The 27,024-nt window shown below is 46.4% G+C and overlaps 1 protein-coding gene across 1 annotated transcript; it reads right to left on the bottom strand.

The window, feature by feature from the left end:
* Positions 1–447: 447 nt before the first annotated feature.
* TMEM120B (transmembrane protein 120B) lies at positions 448–23,855 on the bottom strand. The gene is made up of 12 exons (XM_056859459.1): positions 23,787–23,855; positions 15,073–15,191; positions 13,186–13,302; positions 9,804–9,863; positions 9,184–9,279; positions 6,699–6,788; positions 5,431–5,496; positions 4,520–4,581; positions 3,707–3,799; positions 3,212–3,276; positions 1,987–2,055; positions 448–652 (listed from the first exon to the last, which is right to left on the bottom strand). The coding sequence occupies exons 1-12, from the start codon at positions 23,853–23,855 to the stop codon at positions 545–547; spliced, it is 1,014 nt and encodes a 337-aa protein (XP_056715437.1). The 3' UTR covers positions 448–544.
* Between the last annotated feature and the right edge of the window lie 3,169 nt (positions 23,856–27,024).

The raw sequence follows: 27,024 nt of genomic DNA, 5'->3' as shown, positions 1-27,024 counted from the left end.
AGTGTTTCCAATCAATCTGCAAGTGGAGAAGAGCCATTAGCAGCCCCAGTCCACAAGCACTGTTCCCACACAACCCCTTTTTGTTTCACAGCTGGAGTCTCAAACTGCACAGAGCTCAGCAAGCAGTACCATGTAGCGGCCCGGAACAGCCACCAAAATTCCAATACCTGCTGGCATTTCAGACAGCATTTAATCAAAAGCTTGCTTTATTCCAGAGTAGTAAAGCTTCCTTTCTCTCTTGTCAATCCATCTTTTTCCTAGCAGGGATCAATCTCTGCTGTATTCCGAGGAAAGGCCAAATGGGTGCTGGATTAAGTTAAACATAAATAGTGGGCTACCAGCTGGAAAGAGCAGCACTTGCAAATTAAGTCAGTTGGGAAGACTTCATAGCATCAAGAGGACGGAAGTTCCTCCGTGGTTTGCATACTGTAGGGCCAGTCAGAGGCTGAGCATGGGGGGTCTGTCCAAAACACAAGTCTAACCAAAGGGAAGGCAGAAAGGGACCAAACCCCAAGTTCTAGCCATCGGAAGCACAGTCCTCTTTTCACAACTTCTTCATTTTGTTCTTCTGGAGTTTGGTGTGCACTACTTTCAGAGTTGTGAGGAAGTTTCCAAGGAAGAGCACCAGAAATGTGAGAGCAAGCACAAAAACCTGGAGGAGCAAGGAAAATCCAGACAAATATATAGTTTAGACAGCCACAAATTGCTTAAACGGAGAGAGAAAAGGAAGCATTAAGATAAACCGCTATCTTAAAACACTTAGCAAATAGCTAATGTGATACCTGATTGACTAACCATGTCAGAGTTTAACACAACCCCAATGGAATCAGACCAAAGTCTAACCGGTTCAGCATCCTGTTTTCTACGGTAGCCAACCAGTGCCCCAGAAGGCCACAAATTCACCCCTAGCAAATGGTATCGGGAAGTACACATCCTCTGAACATGGAGGTTCCCCTTTAGCCATCCTAGATAATAACCACTGATGGATGTCTCCATCACGAATTTGTCTAACCCCCTTTTAAAGTCTTCTTAACTAGTGGGTGTCACTTCTTATGGCAAAAATTCCACAAGTTAATAATGGCTTGTAAGAACAGGCACTTACTGACCATCCAATTCACCCCCTGCCCCCACCTTTCTGGTGGAGTTCTATGATAATAAATGGGAAAGGGAGATTTTTTTTCTCCACTCCATGCATAATTTTAGAATATGCTATGCCTAATCAGTAAGTGAACTGAGATTCGCCCATTGTAAATTAGCAAAATGACAAACAGGACATTTCCTCATTTGCTTTTTCTTGAATGGAACCTTCGTTCATATATATATAAAAAAATTAAGAACACTCTTGAGTGCCATTCGTATTTTTGAAGCTAAAGCAAGAGCTCCTCTGCAAATCCAGTCTCTTCAATCCACATACAGGCACTGCAGGGTTTGATCTCTGCCTGTCACACACACACACCATTCCAAGTCCACACAGCCAACAGGATCAGTGCAGACTTGATAATCTGCAGGGTTGACTTTCTGGTATTGGATGTACACATTGGATGTACACGAAAAACGCACAAACTGATGAGGAGTACTATATACAGAAACCTAGATCTCACAAACTGACATGAACATATGAAGCTGGCTTATACTGAATCAGACCACTGGTCCATTTAGGTCAATATGGTCTCCTCAGATAGGCAGCAGCTCTCCAGGGTTTCAGGCAAAAGTCTGTCACATTACCTACCACCTGATCCCTTTAACTGGAGATGCCGTGGATTGAACCTGGGACCTTCTGCATGCCAAGGAGATGCTCTACCACTGAACCACAGCCCCTCCCAAAGACAAGGGACCATCCAACCCACAGTAACATTATATATTTACCTGTAATAAGACATGGATAGTGATCCCCTCCTCTTCCTCATCTTTACTATATCCCCCCCAATATCAAGCAAGCTGATTATAAATAGCCCCCAAGTCTGACCTTTTAGAACAAATGCTTACCTGCCATTCTTTACATTCCTTATGTCTTGACAATTCAAAAAGCGTGATAGCATTGTAGAGCTGCCAAAACTTAAGAGGGGATTGGGGTAAGGAGGGAGAAAGAATTAAGAAAGCGGAGCTATATTTTGAAAGAGCCAAGGAGAAAAATTTCAACCAACCAACCCGAATTATAAATTAACAGAGTCTATATACAAGTTTTCTCTCCAAAAGTATCTGCAAACTGGAAGCCAGGCAGCTGTAGTCCTGGATCCACAACACACACACCAACACACACACACAAAAATATACACAAACACACAAAAACAATAAAGTTCTATGTATGTACTTTTTTGCGGGGATCTACTGTAGATCCAGGAGTACAGGCATTCTCAGTACAAGAGGGCTGCTCTTGAAACCAGAAGGTTGGACCAGAACCAACGGGTTGAAATTAAATCAAGAGTTTCTGTCTAGACATTAGGAAGAATTTTCTAACAGAGCGGCATCCTTGGGAGGTGGGTCGGCTCTCCTTCCCTGAATGTTTTTAAGCAGAGGCTAAATAACCATTTGTCAGCAGAGGCTAAATGACCATTTGTCAGCTGTGCTGCCAAACCCAAGGGACAGCATCTTGTTTAATTTGTCTGTAAGCTACATGTTACATGTGAGATCCATGACTGGATCACCCACATTTTCTCCAACCTTGAAGCAGTCACCTCAAGAAACTGGATTTAACTCAGGAATGTGCTGAGGGGGTGGGGAGGGGCGGTAGCTCAGGGTCAGTGCGCAAACTTAGTATGCAGGATCGATCCCTGGTACCTCTAGTTAAAGGCTCTTGGATAGCAAGAGCTGGAGAAGGCCCTCCCTGAGCCCAGCAAGACAAGGTAGATGATCAAGGGTCTGGCTCAGTATACCCCCGCTTCATCTGTTTTGTTTCGGGGGTTTTTGCTGTCAAATCACAACCAACTTATGGCAACTCCAGAGAGTTTTCAAGCAAGAGATGTTCAGAAGTGGTTTGCCACTGCCTGCCTCTGCATCATGACCCTAGACTTCTTTGGTGGCCTCCTTAGCTTCCAACATCTAACAAGATTGGGCTAGCCTGGATCTCCCATCCACCATGAAATCCTGCACCACACAGTGCGGGCAAAAATGATACAGATTCAGGATAGACTTGTTACGATAAGCAACGCACATTGATGTCTCCACCTTCTCTGCCAATACATTTGTGAACAAGAGAGGACATCCGACTTACATGCCCAAAGAACAAGAAGGGAAGGAGAAAAGTCAGCCCCCGCCACATCCAAGACTGAAATCCTTCTGTGAAAAGACCAAAATGACAAAAGCCAAGTTAGTCTGCACCAAAGCAGCCTCACATCTATTTTGCCCTGAACCTTGCCAAGGGCCTGTTTTTTAAAAAACAAAAAGCTACCTCACTCCTTGCCTGCCTCAGAAGGAGCTGCCTGACCTAACAAACCAGAACAAAGGCTAGGAGAAAGACTTGCAGACAGCTTTACCCTGAAAAGGAAATGCACCGGGTTTTTCACGAGAGATTGAAGCAGGGAAGACAGTAGCACTTGTTTAGCATTTCCAGCATTCAAAGAGCTTCAAGTATCTGAACGCAATCCTTGCAACTACCCTGTAAGGTAGGTCAGTATTATAGGGCACAGGCATTTCCCTGCTCCCTCCCCACACAGGTACTCTGAATAAATGTTTTTAAAAAATGACAATTCCCCCCCATGAGACTCACCCACAGTGAGATCTAAGTGGTTTCTTTCCCCCAGTGCACGAAGTCTGTAAAGGCAGCCACTTTGATAGTAGTATTGTAGAAACTGAACGCAACCTAGGAGGAAGTAACAGAGCCATTCAAACTAACCAGGTTGAGTTTTTTTTTTTAGAAAAAATGGTGTGCTTGATGAACAAACAATTCTCTCCTCTTGTCAAAATTTGTCACTTTAATATAGAGATCTCCCCTGTCAAAGGAAAGAAAAAGAAAGGAAAGAATCCCAATACTGAGGTGTTCTTCTGTCCATTCACGAGTTTCTATCAAGTTTCTTTGTCTTTCATTTGAACTTGCCCTAAAAACCCTTTCGAAGTTTTCTGCCCTGTACTGTGGTGGAGTAGTTAGAATGTCAGATGTCAGACTAGGATCTCAACCCAGGTTCCTACTCTGATGGAAGCTCGCTGTGTGACCTTGGGCCAGCTGTTGTTCCTCAGCGGAGCCTCCCTCACAGGGTGGTTGTTGTGAGGATAAAATGGAGGAAAGGAAGACGATGTTGTAACCCGCTTTAGGTTCCCATTTGGGAGAAAGGTGGGATGTAAGTATCTAAACAAACAGATATGCCAATACGATTAATCAAATATACCTCCTCCCCTGGGACAGCATCAGTGTCTAATGGTGGGCCTTTCCGTAAGTGTGTAAGTTAATGACTCTTCCCTGTTTTGTTTCAATGCACATGCCTGTCTTCCAATGCAAGTCTGTAGTGCAAAGCATTGAATGCAAAGCATTCCCCCCAAAAAACCTCTAGCATCAAGAGAAAAATTTAACAAACAACATACTCACTCTGAAAAATTGAAAATGCTAAAAACTGGTTGCGGAACATTTGGTACATAAGACCATCTGGCCTGGAAGAATAACAAAACAAGATGATCGAATAAACATGCACACACAATGCCCTTCTATATCACAATCTGATGTTGCCAGGAATTAACCCATTTCCCTTCCCCAAAATACTTCTCAACATAAGGTGACATTTCTCAAATTCATTTCCTAATCTGCCAAAGGAGCATCCTTCCACCTTTACCACCGCAGACTGCTGGAGCGGAAAGTCACCTTTCAACGGCTCCACATATTAAAAAGCTAAAAAAGAAAGGTAGTCTGAGAAAAAAAGAAACTAGGCTAATCACACAGGCAAACTACACAGGGAGATTCTTTGCCTAGGTGGAGCAGACGAATATGCAATATTGAAATAGCTGCTGTGCCAACGGAGCACCGTAACGGCCATCTCCTCCCCCAATGTGTCTGTATCGCCCTTCCTCCCCATCCCCCTGATAAATTCAACATAGATTCTTGTTTAGTTCAAGCAGCTATTTGGACAGTTTCACATAATAATTTTTTTTAATCTAAAAAACTTGTGCCAATCACTGCAGAAGCAAAACTAGGCAACTCTTAGTCAGAGCAGAGTTTTTAAATACGGAGGGGACTCCCCAGGAATGCAGAATAATATGACTTTGCAAAAGCCAAAAAAGACCCATCTTGCTTGTTTCAGCTGGGACTCTTCTTGTCTGCCATAATGGTGGCAGCCCTGTCCACCATGGCAGGGCCTCCTGCCGCCCAACCCCTACTTGGTGCAGCTGAAAAGGCCACCCCTTGCTTCGGGTGGAGGCAGCAGTGATTCCGGGGTCCCATCCTGAACTTTTGCCGAGCCCCAGAATTATTAAGACCACTCCTCTTTAACCTACTAAGCAACTTACCATGTTAACATCACACCAGATAAGAACGTTGAGACATAATGGTGAGACACCCACCATCCCTTAATCCTGAAAAGGAAGAGGACATTCCATGCATTATGCCAAGGCAACCTGAGGCTCGCCATCGACTGTACTGTTGAGAAAGAGCTGCAAACCAATTAGGGCTCCCTAAAAATTCTGTTGCTTTATACAGCTGGCATAGCATGGTATCTAAGAAAATGGGCTGTGATCCAGGAAGATCCACTTCGAATCTCATTTCAGCATCCAACTCACTAGGTAGTCTTAAGCAAACCATTCCTTCAGCCTCCCCTCTCCTCCCGTCAATATGGAGATAATCAGACTAGCCTACCTCATCAGGGTGTTTGTAAAGATTGCTGCAATTATATACGTAAAGTGCTTTGCAAGTTATATATATTTACGTAGCCATGTCTGCAAACAAGTGTTCATTGTATTCATACTTTGCATTTTTAGTTGGGAACCAAGGTGCTTTGTATATACCTATGAAGGCAGTATATGAAGCAACCCTCTAAAATACAACCCAAGCTTTTTAAAAAATGCAGCACCCCCCTCCCACTTTATTCAGACCCTAACACCCTTAGCCAAGCCAACACAAGGTAAAAAGGCTTGCCTTAGGAAGGAAGGAAGGAAAGCCAGCCAGGCTTACTATAAATAAATAGGTATCACTTTACCTGTAAAACTGGTCATCATGAACATTTCAAAACAAGAACTCCGCCTAGAATATTATTACTGCTGCTCCGGCTATCTGATTTTCTTGCTGCCAGCCTATGGTGTGTTTTGTACAGTGTGTTCAATGACTGATGCAGCAATCTTTTGTATTTTCAATATTTTAAGCTTTAGGACTGTAAATCACCTTGGGATTTTTAAAACACAGAATACTGTCTAGAATTGGGGGTGATGGTGTACCCTTCAAATGTTTTTCCACTAACTATCCTGTGAGGTAGGTTAGCTGAGAAATAATGACTGGCTTAATGTTATAAAAGGGATTTGAGCCTCCCCAATCCAAATCCCACACTTTATCTACTACATCATACTGGGTGGGGATGCACCAATATGCCATTTTATTTACTTCCTTTCTTATTTCAAGAAAGCCCATGTCCACCCTTGAAGCACATCCCCAGAAAATTGGATTCGCCAATGAGAATATAACTGGTTTCAGACAGCCTGGCCTATTACCAACACCTGATAAAGTAACTGTATGATTGGTCTCATAAAGAGGATTAAAGTATTCTGCTTATCTTGAGGACTTGTACCTTGATCCATTGCTGATGAGGATACTTTCCCTTATTGTCAGTGTGCAGTAATACCAAACTAAGAGGAAGTTGAACACTTCATCTGTCACCCTGAAGGAAGAAAAGCAGCAGAAACACCCCCAGAGCTGATAAATATTTAAATATAAAATCAGGTGCACAATTGACAACATTTTCTTTACACCAAAAAGAAGACCGAAAAGTAACCGTTACGTAGCTGATAGTTTTCCATATCCCAAACTACTAGCCCAGTTCCAAAGTTCACTCACACAGCCAGGTTACGAACTATCTGGACACAAATGTCTATTGCCAACCTCAACTCTAATTTCCAGTCTTCAGAGCTTCCACAATGACACAACAAATGACCCCAAATTAGTTTGGGATGACCCCAATACCTGTGGACAGCAACTAGCACTGGGTGGTTATGTGGGTGTCTATTTTGTAAATTTTGTGGCCTTCCTTAGCTGTCCAGAAACCCAAAACTGGACTTCACTAATCTGCTGCAGGAGTCAAAAAGACCCCAAAATTAGTTATAGAAATAATAATCCTCTGGGGTTTCATTGAGCAAGACACTAGCTGCAAAGGAAAAAAAATATTTCTTCAAATATTTCCCATTGGCAGTACAGGAAGAGATCAGCAGCAAAAAATATAATTGTGACCTTTTCTGCATACTGGAGTTACACAAGCATTGGAATCAGTTTGGGCAGGGTTCTTCCACCCAGCTGCCCTCCCTGTGCATTTTTACAGGTGTGGAGTCAGATTATTTTCTTCCACACACGGCTTAAATAATCAGCATTTTCAATGGAGGGTTCTGTTGTCATGGCTGGAATTATTTGTGGTGTCACAGCACCCCCCTTATTTAAAAATAGGCCCTAAAATATTGCTACAATGCTGTACTGTTCTAGTGATAGTTTAAGCAAGTTCTCTCAACTCCCAGCTTTCATTTTTTTAAAAAGCAAGACTCTATTCCCCTCCCCTACTGAGATATGTCTTTTCCCTTATATCTCTGCAAGGGAAGAAGCTAGAGACTTACTGTTTTGTCCCCAGGCAGGCAGGCACGATTGTCCATGTGATGCTAATTCCTTCTGAGGAGGTGCCAGACAAGCAGCACATGATCCAATTTACAAATGCACTACAAGGCTAATTCAGTGAGGGGATCCCATTAGATCTGGATAAATCCAATCAACTGGAAAAGCAATACTGACCGACGGGTGGCGCATGTCAAAGTCAGTATTGTCTACTCAGACCAGCAGCAGCTCTCCAGGGTCTCAGGCAGAGGTCTTTGACATCACCTACTTGCCAAGTCCCTTTAACTGGAGATGCCAGGGATTGAACCTGGGGCCTTCTGCATGTCAAGCAGAGGCTCTACCACTGAGCCACGGCCCCTCCCACTTTCCCAACACTGCTGAGCACCTCCTGTGAAGTGCAACCGTGGGAGATTCTTTGGTGGCTCCAGAGTGTGCCCTAGAACATGCACGCTTACGAAGCTTCTACAACCTGCTGTGGTTGCTCAGCAAACAAAGAGACATGGCCTGAGCTTCCTTGAAGGCAGAACATATGAAACTATATTCTCTTCAACCGAGCCTCTCCCGATAAACTGGGCTTTGACTGTCATCAGAAGAACCCAGAATCTTTTTTACTCATTGAAATATGATACACTGCAGCATGAAGATTAAAACCAGAGGTCCCCAACCGTTTTGAGCCTGTGGGCACCTTCACCTTTGGAATTCTGACACAGGGTGGCGGGCACAGCCACAAAACGTGGAGCGAGCCACAACATACCAGAGAGTGAGGTTATGCAAAACTCTCATAGCAACTCCTCAACATTTCAAACAGGAGCTCTGTTTAACAACATATTTTTAAATATTATGTTTATTTTTTAAAGTATTTTCTTGCATATAGCTTCAGTCACATAAGAACAACCACGCTGGATCAGACCCAGGCCCATCAAGCCCAGCAGTTTGTTCACACAGTGGCCAACCAGGTGCCTCTAGGAAGCCCACAAACAAGACAACTGCAGAAGCACCATCCTGCTTGTGTTCCACAGCACCTCATACAATAGGCATGCTCCTCTGATCCTGGAGAGAATAGGTATGCAGCATAACTAGTTTTCATTTTGACCCATGGCCATAGATAGCCCTCTCCTCCATGAACATGTCCACTCCCCTCTTAAAGCCTTCCAAGTTGGCAGCCATCAGCACATCCTAGGGCAGGGAGTTCCACAATTTAACTATGAGGATCCATGAGGATCATTGTGCTGAGGTGGCAGCTGCTGCCAAAGCAACTTTTAAAAAATCTGCACAGCCAATCAGATCTCCAGTGGCCAATGAGAAGCCCTGCTGGGCAAACTCCTCGCCTGGCCCTGACCTCTTTCTTAAAACATTTGGCAGGTGCCAGAAAAAGTGTTGGCAGGTGCCCATGGGCACCACGTTGGGGACCCCTGCTCAAAACCATTTCTCAGGAGAGAAAAAAAACCCAGCGGCCTTACCGGTAATGCAGAACAAATCGGCAAGCAACAGCTCCGAGGAGTAAAATTATTGTCAAGTACAGTTTGAATTTTTCATATTCGTCTTTGTAGGCAAACCTGGAACATAAAGAGGCTGTTAGGACATGCACCAAGCTTAGCTTGTGGAGACGACTCAACCAACACCCCAGAACCTCCTCCTCCTCCCTTCCAGCATTGCCAAGGGCCCCCTCTGATGCCCGGACAAAGGTTTCCACAGGAGTCCCTCTCAAATTCAAAAGGACACAAACTGCAAACAGAACAGGGATGCTGCCCCATCTCCTTTTAGTTAAAGTTTTATTAATAAAAATGGATAGTCAACAGTAAATATATACATAAACTAAAAACAAATAGTCACATAATCACATAGTCACTTTACAGCCCTGCATCTACGGTATAGCCCCTTCTCGCTTAACCGAAACTATATCTTATTATAAAATGGAAATTTCCATTCCTTTAATGGTTCTTATCCAATAACAGGTCTACACTGCCCCTATCTTCTTGTGACCCGAACCCATTGTGTGCCCCTTGTGTCCACCCCCACTTGGCAGCCCTGCTTCCTTCCCACAGATAACAAGCAGAACCAGAGAAGAGAAACCACTTACTTTGCCTGATTACTTAGCAACGTTACATTCACATTTCCCAGCACCAGGTTTAGGTACAAACTGAAAGAAGAAAAGGCAACACACGTCAGATTCACACAGCGGCGACAGCTTAAGACTTCCACACAACACATTTAGAAGCAACAATTACACAGTGGCAGAGGAGGTTGCCTTGTCTTTTGCGGCGGGACAAATACATTTCTCAGAGTGAGCAGAGAATTGTTTTAATAACAAAACAACTGTCCAGATGAAGCTCTTTTTAATGTTTTTTTGACAGGTTGGCACAAATGAACTTGCTGGCATACATACCAGTCATAAGTATTTCTCAGCCTGACAAAAGACAAATGAACACACCTGAGTACATGAAGCTGCCTTATACTGAACTAGACCCTTGGTCCATCAAATTCAGTGTTGTCTGCTCAGACTGGCAGCGGCTCTCCAGGGTTTCAGGCAGGGGTCTTTCACATCACCTACCTGCCTAGTCCCTTTAACAGGAGATGCCAGGGATTGAAGACCTTTGAAAGACTTCATGGTCCTATTTGAGCCTGCCTGCCTGTCAATTATGATCATCTATCTACCAAGGGCCTGTTTCGTTTCCCTTTTAGAGGTAACATCTTTTCGGAACCAGCCTCTCTGCTCTCTCTCGGGCTTTTTTTTTAATTTGTCATAAGTAACATGTAGTTTTAAAGTTGCTAGCTGCAGTTTTAATTAATATTGCTTATCAATGATTGGAAACCAGTAGGTCAAGATTTTTGCAGGGTGAACTTTGTTCCCCAAACAGCTTTGAATCTTGTGGTCTTTCCACTTGGTTTACTGGAAGTAGAGAGCAGCTTATAATAATTTTGGAACGCATTTTGCAATTAGATTAGTAAGAGGACACACTGTTTGTTCACTTCAACACAGAAATAGCACCTATATTTAATTCAGAGGACAATCACCTTGCCAGAAATGTGCGTCATGAAACAGGCTCAAATGACAGCATGTCGTCTGAGATTCAGCAATGGTTTCTTGAATTCTGCTGGTGTCAGTGAGGTCCAACCCCTTCCCCATTCCTCAAAAACGTTTAGCGAACGCTTTTTCTGATGCCAGAATTCCAGCTCCTTCATTTTCTCTCTCGCACCTTTTTCATCATGAGGAAGATACTCATACAAAACCCCTCTCAGAACACACTTAATTGCCTCCAAAGGGGTGTGCAAAATGGGACCTTGTAGTTAGAATTAGCATCCAACCAACCCTTAATTTCTTCCTCAGTCTGGAGAAGAAGAAGAGTTGGTTTTTATATGCCCATTTTCTCTACCACTTAAGGCAGAATCAAAGCGGCTTACAATCACCTTCCCTTCCCCTCCCCACAACAGACACCCGTTGAGGTAGGTGGGGCTGAGAGAGTGTGACTAGCCCAAGGTCACCCAGCTGGCTTCATGTGTAGGAGTGGAGAAACAAATCCAGTTCACCAGATTAGCCTCCGCTGCTCATGTGGAGGAGTGGGGAATCAAACCCGGTTCTCCAGATCAGAGTCCACTGCGCAAACCACTGCTCTTAACCACTACACCACGCTGGCTCTCCATTATATATTCTTCCAGCTTGGGCCCCCTTTAATTTCCAGCTTGGGCCCCTTTATCAAACTTAAATTTCTCCCACATATTCCATCTACGGGTAGTCAGTCCCGATACAATTCCTTCATGAAGCATGAGATGCCCGCACATACACCTAGCAACACCATTTGCAAGTCTGTGCCGCACACATGCATGTAGTAAGAATAACTTTTCCTGCAAGGAGTATTCCCCCCCCCAAACAGCTCCTAAGTGGAAAACTTGTAGAAGCCTACTGGGTGCATTACTACCCAAGGACTTACACCTTGGATTAAGAGGTTAAGAGTGTGAGCCTAGTATCCGGAAGGCCCAGGTTCCAATCCCCACTCATGCTATTGAACCACTCTGGGTGACCTTGGGCCAGTCACACATTCTCAGCCTAACCTACTTCGCAGGGTTGTTGGGAGAATAAAATGAAGGAGAGGAGAAAGTCGTAAGCTGCTTTTTATTTGATTTGATGTACACCCCGCCCTTTCCCAGCAAAGGCCGGGCTCAGGGTGGCTGACAACAAGACACAGTGATCGATACAAGAAAATTATAAAACATAACATATGTGGTAATTACTATTAAAATATTAAAACCACACCTAACTAAATAGATGGTGCCCTAGCTATGGTGTAGTGGTTAAGAGCAGTGGTTTGGAGCAGTGGACTGTGATCTGGAGAACTGGGCTTGATTCCCTGCTCCTCCACATGAGCGGTGGAGGCTAATCTGGTGAACTGGATTTTTTTCCCCACTCCTCCGCATGAAGCCAGCTGGGTGACCTTGGGCTAGTCACAGCTCTCTCAGCCCCACCTACCTCACAGGGTGTCTGTTGTGGGGAGGGCAAGGTGATTATAAGCCAATTTGACTCTTCCTTAAGTGGTAGAGAAAGTCGGCATATAAAAACCAACTCTTCTTCTATGATTCCCTCTCACAATTTAAAAACAAATTAAAGAGGCGAATCACTATTCATATGCAGTGACATTGGTCTCAGGGAGCAATAAGGGGAGACTCAAAAAGAGATGGAAGAGAGATGGAAAAAGAAGAGTTGGTTTTTATATGCCAAATTTCTCTATCACTTAAGGAAGAAGCAAACCGGCTTACAATCACCTTCCCTTCCCCTCCCCACAATGGACACCCTGTGAAGTAGGTGAGGCTGACAGCATGTGACTAGTAAGGGTCTCCATTGGGGAGAAAGGCAGCTATAAATGAATTAAATGAATAAAACTCCACAAGCTGGGCTGGAGACAGTCTCCTCAAGCCGCTGCATCTCTGTGGAAACCCGTCGGCATCAAGTCGATGCGAAACTTCTCAATGCCGAACGAGACCGCCAGTCCACTCTGTTCTGCTCAGACCAGCAGCTGCCTCTTCACTGTCTCAAGGGCAGACGGGCACAACCTGGTCCGTACACAAAGCATCATGAGCTCTACCGCTGCCAGAGCAATCCATTTTCTATTAAGAACGTGCTTGGAATGTGAGCCCTTGAATCATCCCCCCCCACTCCTCTTCCCCATGGCTCTTCTAATAATAGCTTCCCCAGAGGTATCGCCTCACCATGATTAAAGTGGGAAACTATGCGTACACAAGGCACTGCCTGCCCGTGTGCCGCTTCTGGACAATACGCCACTTCAGGCAAAGGTTTGCTCCCTGCTAAGAGAACAACAGTCCCAAGGGAAGTGCAGGCAGCAGGTTGCAATAACAAGAGTAACGTGCACTTATCTCAAGGGGGTTCCCTCTGGGAAACACACATTGCAACAATGACTTACAGACCCTGTTTAGGCCCAGGGGTGTGCCTCGTTAAAGGAAACACGTACCCGTTTTTCTTTGGCAGGTAAGCTTCCATGTCGAAGAAAACATTGTGCCGTTCTCTGATCTGGCTGTTGATTTGCTGAATGAGTTCCGATTCTTCACGGCTACAGTTGCGTTTACATCTGTGAAGTTGGGAGGGCGGTGATGGGAGAGAAACAGATGCATGCGTATTTAAACAGATCCTAGCACCACATTCAGCTGTGGCAGAATATTCTACATTTCTTCCTCTCATGACCATGTAATTCAAAGGCCAGTAGGATTCTGTGCAGAGGTGATGCATTTTAACACAGGGTCACCAATGAAGCTGACTGGAAGTTTACGCAGGACAGGCAAAAAAAATCCAAAACACTTCCTTACGCAACATATGAGCTTGGGAAGCTGCCCTATATTTACACTCTTGAACTATCAAGCTCAGAACTCTGACTGGCAGTAGCTCTCCAAGGTCTCAGAACGTTTTCACTCCATTTACTATCTGACCTTGTAACTGGAGATGCCAGAGATTGAACCTGAGACCTTCTGCATGCTCTATCACTGAGCCATGGCCCCAGCCACATAAATGGTTTATGGAACTCACTGATGCAAGATGCAGTGATGGCCATTGGCTTTAAAGAGAATCAGCAATTTTAAGAAGGATGTCTGCTAATGGCTAAGAGAACATAAGAACATAAGAAAAGCCATGCTGGATCAGACCAAGGCCCATCAAGTCCAGCAGTCTGTTCACACAGTGGCCAACCAGGTGCCACTATAAGAGCTAAGGGGAACCTCCATTTTCAAAGCCACTCTCTCTAATGACCAGATGTGTGTGTGCACATGCTGTCAAATTGCAGCCAACTTATGGCGATCCCGTATGGTTTTCAAGGCAAGAGGCGTTCAGAGGTGATTTGCCGTTGCCTTCCTCTGCACAGCAATCCTGGACTTCCTTGGCGGTCTCCCATTCAAATACTAACCAGGGCCAACCCTGCTTTGCTTCTGAGATCTGATGAGATCAGGCTAGCCTGGGATACCCAGCCATAACCCAGATGAAGTGGAGACCCAGAATAGAAGGTGATCCCTTTCATACCCCATTTATGAATTCCCCAAAGCATCTGGAAACAGAATACTGCGGATAGACAGACCTGGGCCTGATACAGCAGAACAATTCTATCACTTCATGCAGCTAACAGATTCTTATTAATTTGAGGTTGCCATTTTGAAAAAGAAAGAGACTAAAATTCTAGCCCTCGTGACTGCACATAACTCACCAGACACCAGAAACATAACAAGGATCAGACAGGAAGAAGCCATGGCTCCCCCTGCAATGGCAACACCTCCCACCAAATTTCTCCCCCTCTGTCTTAAGCTGTTGTCTTGGGAAGAAAATAGCAAATTCATGGAATCCAAGGGGGGAAAAAAGCTAGAAGAGAAAGCAGTAACTGTAGGAATAGAAGGGGGGAAGCTGGTGCTATCTCACCTGGGTGGCTGGTTGCCAGGGAGTGGTTATTAGACACACTGATAATGTTTTGGAAGGGTGGGGAAAGAAATCAGTCTATGAGCTTACCACCTCCCGAGAGAGCAGTTCCTCAGTGGAACAGGCTTCAACTGTTAGATAATTCTTCCTAATGTCTAAACGGAAACTCTTTTAATTTAATTTCTGACCCTTCGGAGGCAACAGAAAACAACTTGACACCCTCCTCTATAATGACAGCCCTTCAAGTATTTTTGACCCCCCCCCCACACTCTTTCTACAACAGAACGGGGGACCTTTTGGATCAGGGATGGGACATGACAGGGCCATCCCTGATAAGACCCAGGACTCTACTGATTGTTTGCCACCTCGAAGGCTCCATTTGAGAGGAAAGGGAATGTTTTAAGTAGAAGAAATTCCTCTAAGCAGGCTGCTGTCCCCCACATACCTTTGAAAACTGCTCTGCAAGTCCCGCAAGCCCCTCTTCTGCTTCTGTATAGAGCTGCTGCAGGCTGTCTGCAGGCTGTTCAGCTCTTCTAGTTTTTGTCTGTAGATTTTGTGTGTTTCCTACCGAAACAAGAAGAAGCACATGGATTGTGTCAAAGATGCTTGCACCGCAGCAATACACACATGAAATAACCGAGGAGGGGTGAATTATAAATGGTCTTCTGAAAGAAGAGCCTTAAGACAGAGCCTGCTTCACATACAGGCTCATCAATGGTTGACTAAATGGAACCTCCATATTCACAGCTGGCGTTCCTCCAAGCAATAATGCGAAGCCGGGGGTGGACTCTGGCCTCCCTGCCCTGCCTGTAGGACTTCCAGGAGCCTCCGTTGGCCACTGTCAGAAAACTGAAACGTCTTCATTTACAATCTATAAGTAGCTTTCCCCATCCAGACCGTGGCACAATGCCCTAATCTTGCATTTCGTTCACCAGTTGTTTCTGTGGAATGGCTGACTGGGCTGTGGGACACACAGAACCTCGTGGCAGGATTTGAATATCCTGTTCCTTTAGAAGACAATTTTAGAAGACAGGCTATGTTCAAGGGCTTGGAAGAAGGGCCGATGGAGATGCCCACATTTGCAACTAAACCCACATGGGCTGTGTCCAGTTTTCAGCCCCACATCCGCTGTGAGGACCAGGAGGCAGATCCACAAAGACCTCCATGCGCAGATGCCCTGTGGCATGAGGGGCAGCATGAGATCTGCCCAGAAGATGCTTGGCCATTAATTTCAGCATGGAATCACCTAACTTTTTGATACCCCTTTCAGAGAGCAACTCACTCACTTTCAAGATAGTTTCAAAGGGTGGTCATGTTGGTCTGCAGTAGAACAGCTAAACTAGAGTCCAGTAGCACCTCAGGGTGCATGCTTTCAAGAGTCTGACCAAGGGAGGTTTGACTCTCAGAAGCTCATACCCTGAGAATCTTGTTGGTCCCTGAGAATCTTGGTGCATAGTTAAACTGTGGAACTCCCTGCCCTAGGATGTGGCGATGGCTGCCAACTTAGAAGGCTTTAAGAGGGGAGTGGACATGTTCATGGAGGAAAGGGGTATTCCTGGCTACTAGTAAAAATGGCTACTAGTCATGATGCATACCTATTCTCTCCAGGATCAGATGAGCATGCCTATTATATTAGGTGCTGTAGAACACAGGCAGGACAAAGCTACTGCAGTTGTCTTGTTTGTGGGCTTTGTAGAGGCACCTGGTTGGCCACTGTGTGAACAGACTGCTGGACTTGATGGACCTTAGTCTGACCCAGCATGGCCTTTCTTATGTCCCTAAGGTCTACGGGACTTGAATCCAGCTCCCTTGCTTTCAAGTCGGGATATTGAAGTTACAGTGCTTTGTACAACAGATAGACAGCTGGGATGTGTTTTCTTTCCTCTGCACCCCATATTCCCAAGCGTATTTCTTTCCAAGCAGAAATAAGTGGGAGCCCCTCGGCAAAATATCCACAGATGGCCTTCGAACCTTGCCTGCTCAGCAGGGCAAGAGACTCGTGGCAGAGAATCTTGAACTAAAGAACTACAAGCCAGTTGCTTAATAAAAGCCTAAATTAAACATTAACAGAAATCCTTTCCCCTTACACTTCGCAATCAGCACTTTTCACTGTTTGCACTTGCATTAGAAAGAAAGCCAACTTTCACGTTTAAAAAAATAAAGAGTGTTCTCAGGTAACCTCAACCATCCCCACCCTCCACCCACACCTCACTGTGGTTCCCCACTGACCCAAGATTGACTATTTATGCACAAAGGCCTGAAACTGACCAGGTGACTGCTGAAACACTTAAAGTCCATAAAAGAAACAAATGTTTAATTGAGCAATTTACTCATTATCAAAAGGTCGTGCATTCAAAGGAGAAACTGTTCTCTGCTGAGACACAGGACTACATTATCTCAAAGAAAAGTAGCAATGTGGAATTTTCTGTGCCACTTGTTGTATGCTCCAGAGATGGAGGAGCAGTTCACTTTGGAGCTGAATGCTAGCCGCATTTTCAAGCATGGATACCTTCCTGGGGGAAAGTGCCACCATTAGCAGAATAGATCAAACCAAGTCTCTTTCCTTGGAACATCTCCTTCTTCTGTGCTGCCAGTTACAAAGCAGACTTTCCATCCCAAATTTCAAGCCAAAGAAGCAAAAATATCCCCCTTTCAGCTGTTTGCTACGTGGCATTACCAAGTTCCAGCTATCTTATTGCATAAGGGTGCCGTGTGTTTTGAATTACTGAATTGAGATTTAAACCTGGGAACCACCACCTAACATCAGATGCCCAGAATCGATCCTTCCCTCCACCAACAATCTGACAGGCTGTTTCTTGCTATGGCTCAGTGGTACAGCATCTGCTTGGCATGTGTGTTCAATCCCCAGCATCTGGAGTTAAAAGGATCAGGTAGGAGGTGATGTGAAAGACCTCTGCCTGAGACCCTGGAGAGCCGCTGCCAGTCTGAGTAGACAATGCTGATCTTGAAGGACCAAGGGTCTGATTCGATATTAAGGCAGCTTCATGTGTTCATGTGTTTAAGTAATCCAGAATGCTTCTCTGTGCCTTCATGGAAGGCACGGAAGAAGAAGAAGAGTTGGTTTTTATGTCGACTTTCTCTACCACTTAAGGGAGACTCAAACGGGCTTACAATCACCTTCTCTTCCCCGCCCACAACAGACACCCTGTGAGGTAGGTGAGGCTGAGAGAGTGACTAGCCCAGCTGGCTTCATGGGGAGGAGTGGGGAATCAAACCCGGTTCTCCAGATCAGTCCACTGCTCCAAACCACCGCTCTTAACCACTACGCCACGCTGGAAGGGAAGAGGGTCTGCTAGGTCATGGCTATGGCTGGCCAGGGAAGCACAGGTCCTCAAATCTGCTCCAACTGGGAGTCTTAGTGGACCACAAACTGAACATGAGTCAACAGTGTGATATGGCGGCTAAGAAGGCCAATGTAATTCTGGGCTGCATCAATAGGAGTATTGTGTCTAGATCAAGGGAAGTAATACTACCACTGTATTCTGCATTGGTCAGACCTCACTTGGAATACTGTGTCCAGTTTTGGGCTCCACAATTTAAAAAGGATGTTGACAAGTTGGAGCGTGTCCAGAGGAGGGCGACCAGAATGGTCAAAGGTCTGGAATCCATGCCCTATGAGGAGAGACTTAGGGAGTTGGGTTTGTTTAGTATGGAAAAGAGAAGGTTGAGGGGAGACATGATAGCCATGTTTAAATATTTGAAGGGATGTCATGTTGATGAGGGAACTAGCTTGTTCTCTGTTGCTCCAGAGACGAGGACACGGAGTAATGGATTTAACAGAAAAGCGATTCCACCTAAATATTAGGAAGAACTTTCTGATGATGAGGGCTGTTTGATGGTGGAATGCACTGCCTCAGAGGGTGGTGGAGTCCCCGTCTTTGGAGGTCTTTAAGCAGAGGCTAGATGGCCATCTGTTGGGAGTGCTTTGATTTTGGGATCCTGCATGGCGGGGGGAGGGTTGGTGTCACTGGGGATATGGAGGGAGGTAGTTGTTAATTTCCTGCACTGTGCAGGGGGTTGGACTAGATGACCCTGGTAGTACCTTCCAACTCTATGATTCTACCTCAGCGGGTTGTTGTGAGGGCAGAACGAGGACAGGGGATCGTTTGCCCATTTCCCAAGGAAGGGCTGGTCAGACAGAAACCCAAGAAGTAACTAGCCGGTCTGAGGAAACTGCAGAGGTTGAACACACCTCAAAACTGAGCACAACAGCCTGAAGAACCAGCTTCTCTTCTGTCCCATCACAGGCCAGGCTACTTCGGGAGTGTCCTTCTAACCCACACTTCAATACGTAAATAAAAATTATATATTAAATTCCTCGCCTTCCCCAAGAACAGCCTCATGACACTCCTCTGGCATGTATGTGACTCATTTTTAGGCACCGGGCAGAACAATTTTATTCACCCAGGCCCTTACCTGAATTTTTATCCCAATATCCTACTCATTCCTTGCCAGCATGGTGTACTGGTTAAGAGCGGTGGACTCTGATCTGGAGAACTGGGTTTGATCCCTCCTCCTCCACATGAGTGGCGGACGCTAATCTGGTAACCCGGTTGGTTTCCCCACTCCTCCACATGAAGCCAGCTGGGTGACCTTGGGCTAGTCACAGTTCTCTTAGAGCTCTCTCAGCCCCACCTGCCTCACAGGGTGTCTGCTGTGGGGAAGGGAAGGTGATTGTAAGCCCGTTTTGAGTCTTCCTTGAGCGGTAGAGAAAGTCAGCATATAAAAACCAACTCTTCTTCTTCTACACTATAAGAACATAAGAAAGGCCCTGCTGGATCAGACCAAGGCCCATCAAGTCCAGCAGTCTGTTCACACAGTGGCCAACCAAGGGAAGCACAAAAGCAAGGCCACTTTGAAGAGGTCCAACTGCGTTATTTTGCCCTCTATTTGAACTCTGTCAGATTTGTTTTAAAATAGGAGTACAGCCCCAATACGTACAACCAAGCCACTCGGAAGTAACCCAACACCCTGGGTTGCATTGTGTGCCGATATCAGAATTATAAAAGGAAACCTACCCAGGACTGAAGAATTCAGTACAAACCCTCCTGGTTTTCATCTACCCCAAGATACAGAAAACATGGCCCAGTTCTTGTGTGCGTGTGTTAAGTGCCGTCAAGTCGCTTCCGACTCATGGCGACCCTATGAATCAAAGTCCTCCAAAATGTCCTATCTTTGACAGCCTTGCTCAGATCTTAGTAACTCTTGTTCGTAGAAAAACTAAATCCAGCGTCCACATGTTCTATAGCCCACATAAGAGTTTGGGAGCACCAGGCTCCAAACTATACTATGAAGCAGCCATCCAACACTAATAGGTTGTGTACTTAACGGAAAGGCTCAGTAGAAAAGACTCCGTGCCTAAATCCCAACACCACCAAAGTCTTCCTTTGGATGTCCCTCCCCGCGGGCCCTTCCAGATTCGAGCATTCTCTTTGTTGCCACAGTCAGGAAACAGGGCAGATGGAGGCCTGGACTGGCCCCATCTCAGCCTGCAGCAAACTTGACCTTTCTACCAGGCTTCACCAGAGATCATAAAGCCAAACAGCACAGGGTTTGTGACTGGATAAGAGATGGGTCTGTTCTCACCAAAAGAAGAAACCCATAATTTATCAATATACTCGCCTAATTCAGATACTTGGAAGAAAACTTGATAACCTGAAAGGAGACACTACTGTTCATAATGGCTTTCTACTAGCTCTGAAGCCCTATCTGCCAGTGTGGTGTAATGGTTAAGAGCGGTGGTTTGGAGCAGCAGACTCTAATCTGGAGAACCGGGTTTGATTCCCTGCTCCTACACATGAAGCCAGCTGGGTGACCTTGGGCTAGTCGCAGTTCTCTTAGAGCTCTCTCAGCCCCACCTCCCTCACAGGGTGTCTGTTGTGGGGAGGGGAAGGTAATTGTAAGCCGGTTTGAGTCTCCCTTAAGTGGTAGAGAAAGTCGGCATATAAAAACCAGCTTTTTCTTCTGAAACCCACTGTGATTTGCATGAATTATGAGATTCCTCCCATGAAAGAATGGGAAGCAGATCTCAATCTACAAGTCAGGAGAGTTCCTGGAAAGGTATCTGGTGATCTCATCCCAACTGTTATAACTGGAATGTATTAACGTGTATAAAGATGGAGGAACCCTGCCCGCCCCCCCCCCTCTTGCCTAAGAATCCCCAAACCCTCACCATGAGCTTGTCTTATCCATGTCTAAAACCCAGACTGTAGTTCAACAGAAATGAAAAGGCTTTTCGCTTTAGTAGAATCACCCTAAGAAATGTGTGGAAAATCACAGCACTTGAAAACATCTTCTCAGCTGCAAAACAAGCTAGGAAATGTATCCTCTGCCACTTGCTTTGAAGGACAGATTCCTTTTATCTGAGACTCAGAATCGCCACCAGCTCTTTCAAGGAGATTATCTAAATATCCTGTTTCAGATCACTGCTGTATCTTTCCTCATCAGATCTGAATTTCCCACAATTACATTTCACTTCCAGCATTTCAAGTTTCCTTGACTTCACTGTTTGCTTTCTCCACCCTGAAACAACGTAACTGCAAAGTGAGAATCCATCCTGAAGAAACGGGCTCTAGCCCACCAAAGATTATGCTGGAATAAAATGCTGATAGTCTTGAGGACGCTACAAGACTCCTTTTCTTTCTGGTACGTTGAGTTTCTGATATTATGACTTCTCTCAAAAGCCTGGACTGCAAACACATTCACTCTTTCACCCCTGTTCCCCTCCCATTCCCTGTTTTTCCTCCCCTCCCATGTTAAAAATATTTTCCCTCAACATTGGTCCATTTCATAGAATCATAGAGTTGGAAGGGGCCAGGGTTGTCTAGTCCAACCCCCTGCACAATGTAGGAAATTCACACCTCCCCCCCACACCCCCAGTGACCCCTACTGCATGCCCAGAAGATGGCCAAGATGCCCTCCCTCTCATGATCTGCCTAAGGTCATAGAATCAGCATGGCTGACAGATGGCCATCTAGCCTCTGCTGAAAAACCTCCAGGGAAGGGGAGCTCACCACCTCCAAAGCCTGTTCCACTGAGGATCCGCTCTGACTGTTAGAAAATTCTTCCTAATGCCTAGACGGAAACTCTTTTGATCTAATTTCAACCCGCTGGTTCTGGTCCGACTTTCTGGGGCAACACTGCACCTTCGAATTTTTGTCTGAAATTTTCTAAATAGACTGCACGTCAGCAATTTAAAACTAAAGCAGCATCACCGCACACACAGAGAACCTTGGGGTCTCTGAGCTTTCTGGTGCCACAACACCACCCTGAATCTTTCAGATGTCAGAAGGTTTTTTGGGGCTGCAGTAATAACAGACTAACCCAGCTACTCTCCCAAACACCAAAGTGCTGATTGGTTATATTTATGGGTTACAAGGTGGTAATGAACATGAAACTCCTTCCCCAGGGAAACTGCTTTGCAAACGCCCAATATTATTATTTATTACAAACATCTAATGCGCTCCGCTGCAGGGCCTAGAAAATACCCAAGAGGGAGGCAGATGCCCCCACCCCCTCCTGGGCAGATTGCCGAAACCTGAGCCCGTCTCCTTGTGCAAAAGGTCTCTCAAATGTTCGGCTGCAACCTTGCCCTCTGCAGTGGGGAATCCACCGCCCGGCCCCACCGGCCCCACCCAGGGAACAGTGCAAGGCTGCTTTCCCACAGCCAGGAAGCGTGAAGCATCCCCTGGGCTGCAGGTACAGCCACGATCCTGCAGAAAGGAAGGCCAGACAGAGAATGGAAGAGGTGCCCCCCCAGGGGTTTTGGCACCTCAAGCAGCTGCGCTGAAGGGCACGGGGAAAGAGGGAGGACAACTCTTTTTTTCTCACACACCCACACATGACCTTTGCTCCATCTACTGTCTACTTAGACTGGCAGTGGCTCTCCAGGGTGCCAGGCAGAGGTCTTTCACATTACCTACTTGCCTAGCCCCTTTAACTGGAGATGCTGGGGATTGAACCAGGGACCTTCTGCATGCCACGCAGATGCTCTATCACTGAGCCACAGCCCCTCCCTTATACTGAGTCAGACCCTTGGCCCATCAAAGTCAGCAATGTCTACTCAGACCGGCAGCGGCTCTCCAGGGTCTCAGGCAGGGGTCTTTCACATCACCTGCTTGCCTAGTCCCTTTAACTGGAGATGCCGGGGACTGAACCTGGGACATTCTGCATGCCAAGCAGATGCTCTACCACTGAGCTACGGCTCTTCCCCAGGATCCCTTGCAAGGTGCAGAGGATGCCCGGCTCCAACGCAAGGCTGCGCCACGGATAAGGCTCGAGGGAGGTGGTACCCTTGAGACTGTACGTTGCTCCCTCGCAGTGATGCCCCCCCCCATGTTGCGCACCCGGCCGCCCGCCTCGGTCTGCGCGCTCGCTGGCCGCCGCTGCGCGCGATCCAAAGCGGCGCAGCCGAACGCGCGCCAGCCCGGCCGAAAGAGCCCTGAAAGCGCGCGGCCTTGCGTCGGTCCCTCCTTCTCCCAGGGAGAGAGGGAGACGCGCCGCCTCCTTGCGCGCCGCTTGCGCTCTCCAGCCCAGGCAGCCGGCAGGGCCGGCCCCGAAGCAAAGCCCCGCGCACGGCCGGCTCTCCAAGCTCCTCTCCCCCTCTCGCGATGGCCATTTAGATGCGCATTTTCCCCATCCGAATTCTCAGAACTCAACAAATGGCCATTTATGCATGGAAGGTTTTGCATTGGATTTGCCCCTCTAAAAGTGCATTTCTCCCATCCAAATTCTCAAACCTCAGCAATAAGCCCCAATGCAGGCCATTTATGCACGGGAGGTTTGGCCTTGGATTTGCCGCTCTCTAGATGCACATTTTGCCCATCCAAATTCTCAGAACTCTACATGGGGCCTTATTGTTGAGTTCTGAGAATTTGGATGGGCAAAACGTGCATCTAGAGAGCGGCAAATCCAAGGCCAAACCTCCCGTGCATAAATGGCCGGTGTCTTTCCAACCTCCCCGAATCTCCCCCAGCCTCAGCCTGCCCCGCGACACCCAGTCCCGGCGCCGGCACCTGCAGCAGGCTAGGGGGTCTTTGGGGAGCGCAGCCCCCCTCCCCAAAAGACCCCCTAGCCGGCTGCAGGTGCCTGTGCCGGGAGTCGCTCCGCAGAGCCCGGCGTCCCGCCGGCCCAGCCTACCTGGAGCTGCTGGAAGTCCTCCTCGAGCTCCTGCCAGTCGGCCCGGCACTTCTCCAGGGGCGGCCCCATGCCGCTCAACGCCAGCCCCCCGCCGCTCCCGGGGCCACGTGCACGCCCGGCGTCATCAGGCCCCCCCAAAAAAGGGGGTTTGATGGGACCCCCCGAAGCCCGGAGGCTCAGAGCCGCGCTTTGCAAGCAGCCGGACCCCGGGCAGGCCGGGCGGCACGCATGCCGCCGGAGAACAAGGCGCAGACCCGCGGCCGGGCCCTTCAACCCCCAGCCAAGGGGCGAGAGAGAGTCATTAATATGGGCAGCCAGACGAAGGGGTCGACTGCGCAGGCGCGCACTCCCGGGGCCGTCTTCTCCTCCTCCTCTTCGCGATTGGGAGGCCAAAACCGGGCCTCTCGCAGGCCCCGCCCACCTCCCCCCCACCCTCGCCAAAACCTCTCGGAAGTTAACCCTTCGCGGATCATTTGCAGGCTGTAAATCACTAGAAGAAGAATCTTTTGAAGAACCTACAGTTTTAGAAAGTGAAGTGAAAGCTGCACTGAGAGCAATTGAGAGAAACAAATCACCAGGAGCAGATGGGATATCAATAGAGCTATTCCAAGCCACAGAAACAGAGTCCATCAAAATCTTGACAAGAATATGCCAACAGATATGGAAAACAAAACAATGGCCCACAAACTGGAAATTATCAGTTTACATTCCAATTCCCAAGGAGATGTCAAAGACTGCAGCAACTAACGGACCATCGCATTAATTTCTCATGCAAGTAAAGTGATGCTCAAAATCTTACAGCAAAGGCTGTATGGAACGAGAAATGCCTGATATTCAAGCTGGATACAGAAAAGGAAGAGGCACTAGAGAGCATATTGCAAATATACGTTGGTTACTGGAGCATACCAGACAATTTCAGAAGAAAATCAGCTTGTGTTTCATAGATTACAGCAAAGCTTTTGACTGTGTGGATCATGAAAAGCTATGGCTGGTTTTAAAGGAAATGGGTGTGCCACTACATCTGATTGTTTTGATGCGCAACCTGTACTCTGGACAAGAGGCCACAGTTAGAACAGAATGTGGAGAAACGGAATGGTTTCCAATTGGCAAAGGTGTCAGACAAGGATGTATTTTATCTCCCTATCTCTTCAATCTATTTGCAGAACATATAATTAGGAAAGCTGGCTTAGATTTAGATGAAGGTGGAGTGAAAATTGGAGGGAGGAACATTAACAATTTGAGATATGCCGATGATACTACATTACTGGCAGAAAACGGCAAAGACTTGAAACGACTACTGCTGAAAGTTAAAAGAGAAAGTGCCAACGCAGGACTGCAGCTGAACATCAAGAAGACAAAAGTAATGACTACAGGAGAATTACACAACTTCAAGGTTGACAATGAGGAAATTGAAATTGTTGAAGACTTTCTATTCCTTGGCTCCATCAACCAAAAGGGAGACTGCAGCCAAGAAATCAGAAGGAGATTGAGACTGGGAAGGGCAGCCATGAATTAGCTAGAAAAGATTCTTAAGTGTAAGGATGTGTCACTGGCCACCAAGATCAAGTTAATTCATGCCATCGTATTCCCTATTACTGTGCATGGGTGTGAAAGCTGGACATTGAAGAAAGCTGATAGGAAGAAAGCTAATAGGAAGAAAGTAGTTGTTGGAGGAGAGTGTTGTTGGAGGAGAGTGTTACGGACACCCTGGACTGCCAAAAAAACAAATCAGTGGGTTATAGATCAAATCAAGCCTGACCCTAGAAGCTGAAATGACTAAACTGAAGCTGTTGTATTTTGGTCACATTATGAGAAGACAAGAGTCACTGGAAAAGACAGTCATGCTAGGAAAAGTTGAGGGGAGCAGGAAAAGAGGAAGACCCAACAAGAGATGGATTGACTCTATCAAGGAAGCCACAACCCTCAGATTGCAAGATCTGAGCAAGGCTGTCAAAGATAGGACGTTTTGGGGGCCATTGATTCATAGGGTCGCCATGAATCGGAAGTGACTTGATGGCACTTAACACATACACACACACACACACAAATCACCCCATCCTTGGCAATGAGACCAAAACCGGTGGGTGCGGAGCTTTGTGGAAGTCATTAATATGTATACAAATAACTCTGCTAAATGGTGTAAAAAGCAATTGCAAAACAATGTATTTATAAATGAGATCTGTGCAAACATACACACATAGATAATCCATCTGTGTTTATTTTGAAAGCTCCATGCTCCTGTGCATTGTTTTTGTGGTGGTTGGCCACTTGATTGAATGATAAAATCTGCACCATGAAAGTGAATAAAATGTTTTTTTTTTAATTATAGCATCAACGGGGTGTGTGTGTAAAATTGGAGCAATTTTAACAAATTTAAATAATCAAATGCAAAACAAGTCCGACCAACAAACCCGAACGTTCCTCAAAGACAGGCTTAGATAAGGGATTGGACAAATTCAAGGTGTACCGCTGACTATGAGCCATGATAGCTAAATCGAACCTCCATATCCAGAGGCACTCTATCAGTGAGTGCCATTGGCCTGGAGGGGGCAACAGTGGGGGGGCTGTTTTGTGGGCTTCGCTGTGGCATTTGATTGACTGCTCTGGAAAACAGGACACGGAGCTCCCAGGACCCTTGGTACGATCCAGCAGGGCTCTTCCCAAATAAATGCAATAGGCAACTTTGGTTCACGAGAATGAAACACACACACAGGCATGTGAACTGATAGGCTGTGTTTGCACAGCAGCACAAGGGAGAGCCAGCGTGGTGTAGCGGTTAAGAGCGGTGGTTTGGAGCTGTAGACTCTGATCTGGAAATCCGGGTTTGATTCCCCACTCCTCCACATGAGCGGTGGAGGCTAATCTGGTGAACCGGGTTAGTTTCTCCACTCCTCCACATCAAGCCAGCTGGGGGACCTTGGGCTAGTCACATTCTCTCAGCCCCACCTACCTCACAGGGTGTCTGTTGTGGGGAGGGGAAGGTGATTGTAAGCCGGTTTGATTCTTCCTTAAGTGGTAGAGAAAGCCAGCATATAAAAAATACTACTACTACTTCTTCTTCTTCTTTGTAGTTTAGAGAATTGTAGTTTATCATTATGATTTCCAACAGCACTCCAGAGAGCAGGCCCCTGCCCCCAAACTACGCCAGATCTCATGGCCGGAAGCCTTGGCCTCTGCACAAGGAGTGGAGCATCTTTAAAATGTGATGCTCACCTGCTGTTTCTTCAGACTCCCACAA

Source organism: Euleptes europaea, chromosome 13 (assembly GCF_029931775.1).
Source record: "Euleptes europaea isolate rEulEur1 chromosome 13, rEulEur1.hap1, whole genome shotgun sequence".
In the NCBI taxonomy this organism is placed as follows: domain Eukaryota; kingdom Metazoa; phylum Chordata; class Lepidosauria; order Squamata; family Sphaerodactylidae; genus Euleptes; species Euleptes europaea.
The sequence above is the reverse complement of the archived record's forward strand: the minus strand, read 5'-3'. Positions and strand labels throughout refer to the sequence as shown.